Below are 14228 nucleotides of genomic sequence, written 5' to 3'. Positions count from 1 at the left end.
CATGCATTACTCACTCCGCTGAACTTAATTAGCATGCCTGGCCTGCTTTTTATTCCTAGCCTTTTGGGAGCTGGGAGTACAATACCCTTCTTCTCTCCCAACACTTGCCTGCCCTTCCTCGCTCTCCAGGAGAGAGGTAGCGTTGTCGCTGTGTGCTTTGTTTCTGCACACATATCTGCCTCGGAGGGCGTGTGTTCCATTGTAAAGCAACATGTGCAGTCACATCTCCGAAAGCAAGCTTTGAGGTTCTTCCAGGTTTAAAACTCCCCCTCGCTTTAAAAATAAACGAACTTGCACGATGTTTTTAGATACAGCTGCGGTTTGGGTCGCAACCCTATCGGAGCAAAATAAAGCACACGCGAACAAAAGAATATTAAGCAAGAGTCTTCGATTCCGAGGCTGGGCACACACACACCATACCCTAAAAGCACATTTCTCCCCCCACCCCAACCCAAAGAAGAATGGGAACTGTAGCTTGTTTAAGGGTATTGGGAACTATCGCCCTGCGAGATGTAAACTACAGTTCCCATTATTCTTTTTTTTTAGGGAGCAACGAAAACGCGCTTGGGATGTGCTTAAAAAGTGCGGCGCGCACACCGCTCTTTCCTGTTCTGTTTCCAACACGATTGCCAGGTTCCCCTGGTTTTGATTTTTGGGGGGATTGCGCCTTTGCCCCAAACACCCTCGCACAACACACAAGGGATGCCCCCTCATTTCTGAGCAGCCAGCTGCCCCCTAAGCATGCTAGGCAGGGCTGTGTTTTTCTCCCGCGACGCTGCTTTTGGGAACATTTCTCTCCCCCCCCCCACCGCGCCCCGCCCTCCTGACTTACCTGGATGAATCCGTCGTGGTGTAGTAGTGCCCGTAAAAGATGACCGAGAACGTTATCCCTATCAGGAACAAAAGGCAGAGCCTCTTGCACCGGGCAGACCCCATCCAGGCAAGTTTGGAGCACGCCAGCAGTAGCAGGAGGAGGAGGAGGAGGAAGAAGAAGCCTTCCTCCAAAAAAGGCTGGCCTCCCGATGCGCGCTATCCTAGGCGCTGCCAAATGAAATCAGAGTCACCTTCGCTTCCCAAGCGATGCCGCCCTCCCTTTCAAAAAGCAAAAGGGGAGAGGGGAGTGGGGAACTCCACAGTGGCTCTTTCAAGCTCTTTTGAAAAGTTCCCGAGTTGCTCTCCTGCCTGACTTTGTCCTCTTGAGCCCAGCTGGAAGAGGTCCCCCAGGGCTTTGGGTATTGTGCGGCGCGTAATAAAGACCTCCTTCTCTCTCTCGCTCGCGTCTCCTCCCTCTCCCTGCCCTTCCATCTGTTGATATCTGCCAATGCACCTTCCCAGGATAGCTAACTTAAGCAGAGGGAGAGAGGCTGTGTAAAATGGGGGGCGGGGGGGGGAGAGACAGGGTACTTCTTCCCTAACTGGTTTAGACTCGCTCGCTGGTGGAGGGGGCGACGGCAGGCGCGAGTTCCTACTCCTAAAACAGCTACTAATTCTCAGCTGGAGATTAAACATTTACTCGGGCAGGAAAGGAGCATGCTTGGAAGCTGATCGTTCTTTAGCCTTGACCCGCGAACGTGGTTTATTTTGTTTTCTTTCTCTTTTGGGGGGAGCAGGGAGAGGGTGGTGGAATTCATAAAGCTTATTTCAGATGAAACAGGAGCTTTTACGCACCCACGGAATCGCGCGTGCGCACCCCCATTTCGAAAACCTCGCAGCAGATATGTGAGAGGTTTCGGGCGGGGTTGCGGGGTGGGGAGGGGTTGTTAGCGCTGATCTAAATCCGGAGTTACTCCTGCTGTGTTGTTGGGTAAACAGAAGAGCCCTGGAAGGGCTGCTGGGCTAAGTAAAGACCCGCCCACCCTCGCTGAAGAATGTATGGAAAAGACCCACGTCCGGTCCCCTCCCCTCCAACCATTGCAGGTACTACTCACAGAATTTCCATGGTTCCAGTTACAGATGGGTAGCCGTGTTGGTCTGCCATAGTCAAAATAAAAAAATTCCTTCCTGTAGCACCTTAAAGACCAACTAAGTTAGTTCTTGGTATAAGCTTTCGTGTGCATGCACACTTCTTCAGATACACCATGGAGATTTGTCTCTCCTCTGCCTTGCCCTGAAGAAATCAGACCCCTGTCCCCCACCCCTTGCAACTTCACTGGGCGAAGGCCAGCTCCAGAGGGTGACCAGGTTGGGCATTTTCCAAGGCCCCAAGACCAACTTTGCACAGAGAATGGGCAAAGTTTGTGTGTCTTGGGCAGTTTGTATGTCTTGCCTTCTCCATGGGGCGCTGTACCTGAGGAGGGGCCCAAATCCATGAATGCCTGATGAATCTGCATGCGCGAGAATTTGCGTGTCTTCTCCATAATATAATACAGAAGCTTCGTCCCTGAGATCACTGAACAAGACAAAGGCAAGGGACTTGTTTTCTTTATCTTTCTCTACCTACGGCCACTGAGTCCACACTGTACCTTCAAAGCACACTCAGTGCACATTTAAATCTCATTCCTCATCCTGAGAACTGTAGTTTGCTAAGGGTACTGGGTATTGTAGCTCTGTGAGGGGAAACTAGGATGTCCCAGGATTCTTTGGGGGAAGTCAGAGCCTAGGGCTTGCCGATCAGAAGGTCGGCAGTTTGAATCCCCGCAACAGAGTGAGCTCCCGTTGCTCAGTCCCTGCTCCTGCCAACCTAGCACACACATTTCCCCTTACTTTTTAGGAGGGAAAAAGTGAGTCTTATAGAGCAAAAAATACAGTATTTGCTTTCTGGTAAGCTTGAGTCCTAGCAATGCACTAAATAATCACCGGCTGAACTCTAAATAAATATTAAGAAATGACTTGCAGTTAATGCAATGATGGTGCAGCCAAGGTCTGAATCTGCCTCTGTGCAGCCATCCTATTCATGTGCTCACAATCAACATGACACTTTGTCTTACATTCACACCTAAAAACCTACTTGTGGAATTGCAAATGAAAACCCTGGCAGCTTCCTAAATCCCTGTCAGTGGAGTTAGGTTAGCAAAAATAGCCTCCCATAGAGTAGTACCTCGGTTTACGAAATTAATTCGTTCTGGAAGTCCATTCTTAAACTGAAACCGTTCTTAAACTGAGGCGTGCTTTCCCTTATGAGGCCTCCCGCCACTGGTGCCCTTCCACTGTTCAGCTTCCATTCTTAGACCGAGGTAAAGTTCGCAAACCGGGACACTACTTCTGGTTTTGCGGAGTTTGTAACCCAATAGTTCGTAAACAGGGCTGTTCTTAAACCGAGGTACCACTGTATTCAACTTCCCGATAGCTTTATTCACGTTTACTCCCACTTATGTCAAAATGGAGAGGTTTGCAGACATGATGCAGAATCGTATTTCTTACCACATTGATGTTGTCACACAAACTTGCTCTGAAAATACAAAGGACTGGATTAGCCATCAAACTAAATGATGCTGTTGTGTAGGAGGTGTGTATGTGTGTGTGTGTGAGAGAGAGAGAGAGAGAGAGAGAGAGAGAGAGGCATTGTTCGTTTGTTTATTTCATAAAAATTATATGTCGCTTTATTGTAGAGAAACCCCTCAAAGTGGTTTTCCAAAAAAAGGATAAAACAACAAAATTATCACTAACATTTTTTACAGCATTAATTTAAAACATAAAAAAGTTACAACAATAGACTGAAACTAAAGAAAATTCAAATCAGCTTTCCAAACATCTGGGTAGGCTTGTCTAAACCATAATGTTTTTAGCAGGCACTGAAAATAATACAGCAGAGCAGGATCTGAATCCAGACCATCCACTGGTGTTGTATGAACTACCAACACTACTGGGATGTAAAAGAAAGTGCTTGCATGTGACAGGACGTGTTCAGGTTCCAAACCTAACTGAAATCCCATTTTGGGGCCTTCATGAATGCCACTGTCTGCCAGTGGCACAGTGTCCCAGTTTAGTACTATTAGCATTCTTCCATACAGAAGGAACACTTTGTATGAAGGACAGAAACTCAACAAACGCTGCTTTCTCCCACTACATCTAATCCAATTTCTTGCATGTGGCAAAAATGTTCTTCAACCAGGCATTGACTTGTCCATGATCCTGACTACAACAGTCCATTTCCTGCTAGTGGTGCCTGTCCTGTGGAACGCCCTCACATCAGATGTCAAGGCGATAAATAACTATATAACTTTTAGAAGACTTCGGAAGGCAGCCCTGTATAGGGAAGCTTTTAATATTTGATGTTTTATTATGTTTTTATGTGTGTTGGTAGCTGGCCAGAGTGGCTGGGGCAACCCAGTCAGATGGGTGGGGTACAAATATTATTATTATTATTATTATTATTATTATTATTATTATTATTAGCATAGGAGGTGCACTGCAGAAAGCTGTTTAACTGGGCAGATAACTTAAGAAAGACAGGGATTTTCAAGCTGGATACCTGCGTTTCCTTGTAAGCTCATAAAAGGATCTTCAAGAGCAGTAATGGCAGTTCAGGTTCCACAAAGAAATAAAACACATTGTGATTCCTGTTTGAGGTTTCAGGGGTCATTCTGAATCCCTCCCAAACCTGTGACCCTGTATCTATTTAAGGGGAAACCAGCCAAACCCGTTCCTTTGTTTGGGTAATAGCTTGAGCTAGCCATTTACATATCCAAAGAGGTTGCCCTGTTGCCATAGAGACAAATGGGTGGCCTTTCCCCAGCTTACCTGGCTGGCTGGCACATCATCCTAGGATGCAGAACAATAGGCCAAGGGGTCTGTGCATGAGTAAGTTTGGGCTGATGCTGGAAGCTGGAGACACAGGCTTGTCTTGCTCTGTACTGGATCCAAAGTTTGGGGCTCCCCAGGAAACCTAGTGTTAATGCTGCGATCCCCTTCATCTTTAACTCAGGTTGTATATATGTGTACAGAAAACTATATAACCTAAAGACACCACAGTCTCTTCATTTCAAGGAAACCAAACCCTGGGTAAGTACTGGAACTGCTCGAGTCTCTCACCGCTCGTGTACTGGGGTGCATGATGCAGCATGACTATCACTGCATGGACATGCTATGTGATCTGATGGTGAATTTGGGGCGACCCAATGCAAAAATCCTGAGGATCCAGGGCCTGAGAGGGTGGAACTTTACATGGAGCAATGCCATTATCTAAGAGAGACCGCATCCCTTCGTCTCTCTCTGTGAATATTGAATAAACTACTTGGTAAGAACTCTTCTTGTTTTTCTGCTTCTTGACATCCCACTGTGGGAGCGATAAGATTCCCTGAAGTCTTGACACCTACCATCTCAAGTCTCTGGAGAAGCTTACATCATCACAGTGGGCCCTGAGAATGGGAGGATATTATTATTGTTATGGCAGTTCACTCTCCTGCACTCTGTACTGGCCACTGCCTTAGACAGCATGGTCAGGGATGGTGAGAGCTGCAGTTCACCAACATCTGGAGGACCCTAGGTTTCCCTCTCTAGCTGTAAAAAGCCTCCAGACACATTTATGGACATTTTTAGAGTAGGACACATTTCTTCTCCATCTCTAGCAATGTAGTCCTGGCAGGAGAACCCTCCAGGACTTGCCAATATAGTGGAGCACGCTGACCGTGTCCTTCCATGCAGCCATGTTTCTGCTTGAAATTAGATTGTCCAAGTGAGATGACATTGCGTCAGGAAACATGAAGGCAAGAGGCAGTAATGAGATGATGGAGGCAGGTAATTAAATTTGTTCTGCTAGAAGCCGGGGGGGGGGGTGGATTTAACCACACGCCTGCTGTGCTGACTTGATCAAACATCCTGAAATTGGTCCTAGGAGGCTGGTTTGGTGTGTTTTTTTAAAAGAGGAGTGCAGTGGTTTCCTGCATTTCATGGCTATCAACTCTCCGCCCTTGGCTTTGGACATGGCCTCAGGAAGTAACTAACCCTTGGGTACAATGGATGATCAGACAAGTCTCCTCTTTGTTAATACTTCTAGGCTAAGATGATGCGTTTCAATGAGGCACATGCAAAGGTAAAATCCAGAAGCCCTGGCTTGTAAGAGTGAATTTGTCGATTACAGTCTCAAAGGAAGGTGAGTTTAAGACAGCCATAGGCGCCGACTCCATGGGGCCTGAGGGGGCCCGAGCCCCCTCAAAAATTCGTTTGGGGGGGCTCCGCCCCCCAATAATCTCGGGCGCCCCTCCAGCAGAGCGCCACCGCCGCTCCTCCCCCAGCCCAAAATGCACAGGGTCGGGCTGCATGCCTCCTGCCCTCCCTCCCGAGCAAAAGCTCCACCCAATTTCCTTCGGAGCTGATTAATAGGCGCAGCACGCTCTCCCCTATTCGCTCACGAGGAGGCGGCGCCACTTTATCTGCATATTCATGAGCTTATTTATTATTCATGAGCTTTCGCGGGCTCCCCCAATGTTTTTTATAAGTCGGCGCCCCTGAAGACAGCCAACAGGGAGCATCCTTTAAATAAATATATAAATATATTTTTGGAATCGGCGCCCAGGGATTGAAAAAGCAAGCAAGCAAGCAAACAAAAATTCAATATCGCTTGGCTGTGGATGACAAGCTGCTCTGGTAAGGAGTTAATGTCTCGTACAATGTGTGCCTGAAGGTGATCCTTAAGAGACCGACTTCAATAGTCTAGCAAGAAAGGTCCACAGTATACGTTTATAGCACACCCAGCACACATTTAAAGCACGTGGCTTTCCTCTCCCCCTCCCCTGTAGTTTGAAGGGTTCTCCTGGGAACTGTAGCTCTGTGAGAGGGAAAACTACAGATCCCATGATTCTTTGAGCGGGAAACTCATATGCTTTAAGTGTGCATTGGAAGTGCTTTAAGTTCAAGAAGTGGATCTGCTGCATGTTTGCAAGTAGCCTTCTGCACACGTTGCTGATACTTTATTAAATTAGTAGGATCTATGTGCAGCTTCATCTGAAAACAATGTCCTGAGGTTTGCATTAAATAGTATAAAATATTTGTTAAAAATAGCAATGAAAACTGACTTTAAAAAATTGATGGGGTTTTTATCTGGATGCCTGACATCCCTGCCAATATTGAGGCCACAATGGAGTCTTATAAGCTTTCAGCCTCACCGGACGGCCTACTTGTACACCCAACCTTTTGACGGAATCTGTGTCACTGTCCTTTGTTATTTGAAGGGGGTATGTGCTCTCTCCTGTCGTCCTGTTTCAATGTTTACTGCTAGAACGTGCTTTTTTATATACTGTGTTTTATGGGTACCATATCCTGCTTCCGGGTTATTTCCTAATGAAAAGCGGGCAACAACTTTTATATATAAATAACACCCTCAGCTCAGTTTGCAGCTGCCCCCTTATAAGCTGCAACTTGGAGCACATCCTGGAGCCAAGTCCAGCAACTCGGAGCTCTCTGCCAAAGCACCACCCTGGCACCTTTGCCAAGCAAGTGTGGGCCACCATCCCCAGAACAGGCACCCCAGCTACCTGGTGCTGAGAGTGGGCAGCTGCAGGAACAAATGGCCGAGAGAGACTGCCATAGCTGCCCAGCCCAGCATTGAGCCCTTGAAAGGAAATAAAAAACACACACCATATGCTGGCAGGGGGTGTAATCATTATACTCATCCCTGCTAAGCTTACAGGGGTGGGGGACATGTTTTCGGGAGGCAGGCACAGGCTCTGGCACAGCTTTTTGTTTTTCCTTTTAAGGATTTAGCTCCGAGAAAGGAGTTCCAGGTCAGGCAGCTGCAGTGATGACCATCTTGGCTCCCCCACAATGCCTTGGGGGGCCCAGAAGCTTTGGGTGGCTGGGTGTGATGTGTTGGTTTTTGTCTTTTGGGTAATAGGAAGAAAACCACTAGGTAAAATAAAAGAAGAACTCCCTGGATGCTTAGATGGAGGTTTGGAGAAAGTACTCTTTGGTGAGAGAGAACTCCAACAAAGATTTAAAATCACAAAAATGCAGCAAAACAAAGTGTGGAAATCTAGACTGCTGGACCTTTACAATAACCCCTTCTAAGTTTCTTCCAAAGCTCCCCACTTTTAAACCATAGAAAGAGACCAAACATTTTGTAAGTTAAAAATGGTTTACTTACAAACTCTTCCAAAGTCAGATTCATGTGCTTTTCCACACGGCAGCAAGAAAAGATAGGCAGTATAACTTAAGCTCCCAAAATGGCAAATGTTTCTAAATTATTTGTCTAGGAACACAAAGATTGCTTGCTTAAGCCCCACGCTCTAAGCTTGGAGCATGCAGCTATGTCCTCCTTACGGGAAGGGTTCACATGGTGAAAGAAGAAGAACAAGAGAGTTTGGTAAGCCTTCCTTCCAAGATGATGGGGAGTGACCTAGCTAAGCCTGGCAGGACTGCTTACTCTATGGTCTTAACCCCTTCATGCATTTTATTATGTTTTTATATTTTGCTGGAACCTGCCCAGAGTGGCTGGGGAAACCCAGCCAGATGGGCAGGGTATACATAATTAAATTATGATGATGGTGGTGATGATTCATTAGAGTTAAGCATGCTTGTTATATGAGGCTGGATATCCCACAGGATGGTTCCCCGCCTGATACTTCTCCTTTCAGTTTATGTCTGAAAACCAATCAATCCTGGAGCAGCCCCAGTATGCCCTTTGAGGCCCATGGGTCATTGCCTTTGCCCCACTATGCTGCGTGCTGACATCTGTCCCGTTCTGGGGAAGGGGAGTCTTCTCAGGCACTGAACTGCCCCACCCACCTAAATTAACCATTGGGGCCTTATAGGAGAGACTATAAGTGACGCGCGTGGCGCTCTGGGTTAAACCACAGAGCCTAGGACTTGCCGATCAGAATGTTGGCAGTTCGAATCCCGGTAACGGGGTGAGCTCCCATTGCTCGGTCCCTGCTCCTGCCAACCTAGCAGTTTGAAAGCACATCAAGTGCAAGTAGATAAATAGGTACCGCTCCAGCGGGAAGGTAAACGGCGTTTCTGTGCGCTGCTCTGGTTCGCCAGAAGCGGCTTAGTCATGCTGGCCACATGATCCAGAAGCTGTACGCCGGCTCCCTCGGCCAATAAAGTGAGATGAGCACCGCAACTCCAGAGTCGTCCGCGACTGGACCTAATGGTCAGGGGTCCCTTTACCTTTACCTATAAGAGACTTTCTATATAGGCTTTGCCTGAGCAATCGTCTTCCTGCCTCTGGAGTATTTCTGGGTCGTTGACAACCAACTTCTCTCACTGTTGCCTGTGGCTCACTTAGCCCTGATAATTGCAATGCTCATCCAAGCCCATTGACCTGGCTTTCAGGCATATTTTTATTAGGAAGGTGCACACCCACACCTGTGTCAACCAGTTGCCACATCCACAGCTTTACTGAGGCTGTTAACACTTAGTATAGCTTTTCATCAAAGGCTGGATCTTCATTTGCACCCAGAGCAGAAAATCCAAGCATGAGAAGTATACATCTCCCCATAAAGATCCTTGAGATGGTCTACAAAGTCTGTCATCCATCAACCCTGCCAAAGAACATAGAGCATATGGCATTCTGGGAATCTGCAGCATATGGGCAGAGTAGATAGCATATGTCTCAGGAGACTTCACAAAATCTTTCCACCGTGAGCACAATATGCTTAGGAACAAAAGCAAATGTGCATATCTCTACTGTGGTACATGTCAAACTTTAGATGCCCATGGATTTAGGAGGAGGACCAGGAAAGAGCAAACTTGGGGGTGAGCTTATGGGAAGGAAGAGGCAATCCTGATGTGCGATTCAAAGCAGAATTCAGAAACATAGGAACATGGAAAGTTGCCCTGAAACTCAGCCAAACTCAGCCACTGGCAGCATCTCTCTAGGGTTTGAGACAGGAGTCTTTCAGCGATCACTTCTTTTCATAGGAGCTGCTGGAAGGCTGGAGTCAAAGACAGTTGGGGAGCTCAAGTAGCTTCAAGTGCATTCAGGCGCAATGACTGAGGAACAATTCCTAACAGCTCCTTGGTGATGGAAGAATCTCTCCAACCCTCAGAGAGGCCATATTTGAGTCAATCTACCTCAGGCACTAAGGGGCTAAACCACAGAGCCTAGGACTTGCCGATCAGAAGGTCGGCAGTTCGAATCCCTGCAACGGGGTGAGCTCCTGTTGCTCGGTCCCTGCTCATGCCAATCTAGCAGTTCGAAAGCACATCAAAGTGCAAGTAGATAAATAGGTACCACTCCGGTGGGAAGGTAAACAGCGTTTCTGGGCACTGCTCTGGTTTGCCAGAAGTCGCTTAGTCATGCTGGCCACATGAGCTGTACGCCAGCTCCCTTGGCCAATGAAGCGAGATGAGCGCCACAACCCCAGAGTCGGTCACGACTGGACCTAAAGGTCAGGGGTCCCTTTACCTTTACCTTACTTCAGGCACTCACTTTCATATGCGCTTTCAAATGGCTACACTAGTTTCCTCTTCTTTTATTATGTGGCATGGGGAAAACAGCAAGGGACTCAATGAGAAAGAGAGAGCACAAACCATCCCCCTTTGTCTTGCTTTGTTATTGTAATGATATTGAAAGCAGACTGGATGTGCTAAATTAGGGATCACCAACCTTTCTGGTTCAAGGAGCAGAAGACCAGAGCATTGGCTGAGTGGCACAGGGCTTCCTCTTCCTGTTCTGATTCCCTCCTGATTCCCTAATGCACTCCGGAGAAAATATTTGCATATGAACAGCGCCTGGGTATTCTGCTTTCCATTGCAGCACAAGTCAGATTGGATCACACACACACTCCCACACTTACAGTGTGACTGACAGCTGTATGGAAGATGCTACACCATATCTCAGATTGTGGCACTTTTGCAACATCACATATTGCAATGCTATTTTGTGAAAAGAGTGCATGAAAAATAATAATCTATGAACACATTTCTACATTGCTTTTCATAAACAACAGCCAGAAGTGTACAAAACCAAGAAGTACAACAAAAGTACAATTGAGAATAAAATGTAGCCGCTAGGCAAACAAAGTTAAGTTTAAAAGAAACTAGTTGGTATTGGTGGCCAACAAGGACCTCAGACAACAGAGGGGTTTGCAGCACATGCCAAAATTGCAACGGTGTAGGCAATTGCTGCAATTCAGAGGGGAGGTGATTCTACAGAGTGGGTGCCACCACTAATAAGGCCTTTCCTCTTGTCACCTCTAAAAAATCATTTGTAGGACACAGCATAGCCAGGAGGGATTCATCCAATGATCTTAGTGATTGGGCAGACTGACAAAGGCACTCCTTTGAGTAAGCTGGTCACTAGTTCAGGGCTTTGCAGTGCGAAACCAAAACCTTAAACCTGGCCAGGTTTAAGAGTGGTATAACAGCTACATGATAGGATGCCTGGCTCAGTACCTTAGCCCCTGTCTCCTGGAGGTGCTGCGGCTTTCAGACTAGTCCCTAAGGGCAGCCTCACACAGAACGCATTACTTTGGGCTTTGCTGTCAATAAATCATATGGCAACCTAAAGAGATGCTGCCACCTGATGGACCAAAGCAGCATTACAATTATGCAAGGAGAAGATGGACATTCTTGCGCATGTTCTTGGGACACCTTCAGCCCATACATTGGCGTCCGCACCAGAGAGGTGGAAGAAAGTTTAGTCCCCCCACTTGAATGGGGAAAACTCTTTCCTCTATCACTATGGTTCGCCTCACATGTGTGTCGGAGGGCATGCAGTGTATGCATTCTCCGGATGGTAGGTTTTGTGGAATATATAACCTTCTCTGACAAACAAACTTCCTGCCATATTGATGATGGGCATTTCACTAATGACTTGCTCATTGTAAGGGTCAAAGTGGAATAAGTGAAAAGTCAGAACAAGCCAGTACCCTGCCTTTGGAAAGGAGATGTTTTAGAGGAATGATAGCAGATAGAAGACGAAACCCTTTGCAATGATCTGCAAATGCAAAAAGGACGTTTTCCTGCCCTCTCCTCGTCAAGACGCCCATTCCTGTGCTGGCTAACCTCGGTATTTTTATATTTACATTCATTCTGATCACGTTCTTGTATAGGCAGAAGCGTTCAGGCTGCAGTGCTAAGAAGCAAGCTCAGTAGGACTTTTTCTGAGTATTGCATTTAATAAGGTGTAAGTGTAAACATAGGTCTGTTTTTAAAAAACTCTGCACTATTTTTATATTGAGATATTAACTGACTCTGCCAGCTCCTAAAAAGTTTGTCTTGTAATTCTTACCTTGCACTGCAATCCTACGCAGGTGTGTTCAGAAGAAAGTTCCATTGACTTCATTGAGGCTTACTGCCAGGTGAGAAATGCAACTTTAACTTCTTATAACACTGATTAAGAAATATCACTCAAGAAACAAGTACATGGTTTCGGATAAGAGCAAACTACGTAGCAACAGACGCCAAGAGCAATGGAGTGGGCATAGGAATGCATACCTGTACAAGTAGATTTCCAGTACAACTGGACAACCCAGCAATAAAAAAGTACTTCACTTTCTTCACTTTTATTTTCTTTCCTTGCTTTTCGCCCTCTTATCACAAGCATCACATCTACTCTGGCCTTTCATAAATCAGAAAAAAATATTTGCTAGTACCTTTGCACTATATTTTTAACAACTCTGTTAAACCAATCAGCTGCTTTGTAAAAATAAAATAAAAAACAGTGTCAATATCTATAGGCTACTATCTAAAGAGGCAGAATGGATCCACCCTCCAGCCTGAACTTAAAGGAAATTCAGCATCTTAACCTTCTGTTTTCTGGATCCTAAGAGATCAGGATTTTTCTTCCAGTGAGGCTACAATGATTAATCCCAAACCAGTTCTATGGTCTTGTAGGAAAAAAGCAAGACAGGGGTGCAATCAGCTCCGGTCATGCAGACAGTTGATCTTTGTCCATGTCTCTATGCCCTTGATTTTTCTTGGATTTGCAGCTGACTTTGTTGTTAAGGGAGAATTTTCCATCCCCTCCTGCTGATATGAAGGAGTTGGAAGGTACGGTAATCCCTTTTCCACAACAGAGAAGTGCAAGGGAGAAAGGGCCTCTGGAGAGAGAAACTTCAAAAACTTCTTGGGAATTGAAAAGGGTCCTATTCAGCTTTGAAGAATGCCAGCATGGAGATGGTCACCTAGCAACCTGGAGCAATGTGGCACAGCTTGGATTCCAGAGCCGGAGAAACAATGAGTCCTTGCGACCCTACTGAGAACTTAAAGCCCCAGGATCGTCTCCCAGAGCAGAGACAGAGCACATCTAATGGGAAAACATCTAAGGAGAAAATAGGCTTCACCAAAGCGATGGCAAATGCATCAAGACATGTTGACAACACACACACAGAGGAAAAAGCAAGGGCTGATTGTTGAGCTTTGCTCTTCACTGATGTAAATCAAATGTTTAAGCTACTGTAGTAGAGACTGACTGGTGGAGAACTGAAACCAGGAAGGAGTAAAACGGACCAGAGAGTACAGCGGAAATGCTGTGTGAGACCCCATCCAGCCAACACAGGTAGCAGTGGCCAACTCGGCTCATTATACTCACAGTGGATTCTCAGGGAATAATTAACCCCATCAAAATGTTTTCAAGCAGTAATATCCTTTTAGTCTTTTGTTTTGTCCTGCAACCAACAAAACTGCATGTGCAGCGGAACGGATATTTGTTGTTGCAAGAACCAAGTATTTAGTTGGCAAGGACCCGCTCTACCAAAATGATAATAGAAAATATGGCTCAGATCCATCTCAGCTTCCAAAATTTGCCATCAGCCAAGGCTCCCTTTTCATCTCGCTCAGGATCACTGGTACAGCTTCATGATGCCTGAGTCGTGAAGTTTCTTCCATGTCCTCCGTTCCAAATCAAAGTCATGGTTGCTATAAAAGACTAAGCGGTGCCATTTCTGGTCATAATAATGATCTGAATACTTTTGGTAGCCTTCGGTGATGTATCCGTAAGCGCTTACCTGTGGAAAGCCAAGAGCCATGATTGGGGAGCTACAGGATAAAGGAGGGCTATATAATAATAATAATAATAATAATAATAATAATAATAATAATGTGGCCCACACAGAGACGTGCTGTGGAAGATCCATGGTGACTAGGGTCTCCTGCAAAATTATTAGCAGCCCCAGGGGGCAGTTTTGAAGGCTGGGGAAATAATGCATGGGCCGTGAGGAGGCTCAAACCTTTTCTTCCCTTGCCCTTTCCTTAACCTAAAGCAATCTCCATCCAAAGCTGTTATTCATCACTGAAGTGTGTGTGTGTGAGAGAGGTTTTGGCAGGGCAGGATTTAGACTGGGGAGAAGTAAGGGAGAAAGGGGTTCAGCCTCACCACCCTCAGCTGATACAACCCTGTCCATTGA

The 14228-nt window shown here is 46.2% G+C and overlaps 2 protein-coding genes and 1 long non-coding RNA gene across 5 annotated transcripts in view; 1 reads left to right on the top strand and 2 right to left on the bottom strand.

The window, feature by feature from the left end:
* Positions 1-1349, bottom strand: part of ST6GALNAC2 (ST6 N-acetylgalactosaminide alpha-2,6-sialyltransferase 2) — a 40419-nt gene extending 39070 nt beyond the window's left edge. For both annotated transcript variants that reach the window (XM_081185419.1, XM_081185420.1), the window contains exon 1: positions 833-1349. In XM_081185419.1, the coding sequence (XP_081041545.1) occupies positions 833-936 (104 nt within the window). In that variant the 5' untranslated portion in view covers positions 937-1349. The remainder of the gene's footprint in view (positions 1-832) is intronic.
* Positions 1350-6492: 5143 nt separating this feature from the next.
* LOC308582409 lies at positions 6493-13792 on the top strand. The gene is made up of 2 exons (XR_014005667.1): positions 6493-7112; positions 12135-13792. It is a non-coding gene; the product is annotated as an uncharacterized lncRNA (long non-coding RNA).
* ST6GALNAC1 (ST6 N-acetylgalactosaminide alpha-2,6-sialyltransferase 1) overlaps positions 12368-14228 on the bottom strand; it is a 23038-nt gene continuing 21177 nt past the window's right edge. For both annotated transcript variants that reach the window (XM_081185388.1, XM_081185389.1), the window contains exon 9: positions 12368-13829. In XM_081185388.1, coding sequence (XP_081041514.1) covers positions 13665-13829 — 165 coding nt within the window. In that variant the 3' untranslated portion in view covers positions 12368-13664. The remainder of the gene's footprint in view (positions 13830-14228) is intronic.

The sequence above is a fragment of the Podarcis bocagei genome (assembly GCF_964188305.1).
Source record: "Podarcis bocagei genome assembly, chromosome: 2".
Classification (NCBI taxonomy): Eukaryota; Metazoa; Chordata; class Lepidosauria; order Squamata; family Lacertidae; genus Podarcis; species Podarcis bocagei.
This window is presented reverse-complemented; position numbering and strand designations above follow the sequence as displayed.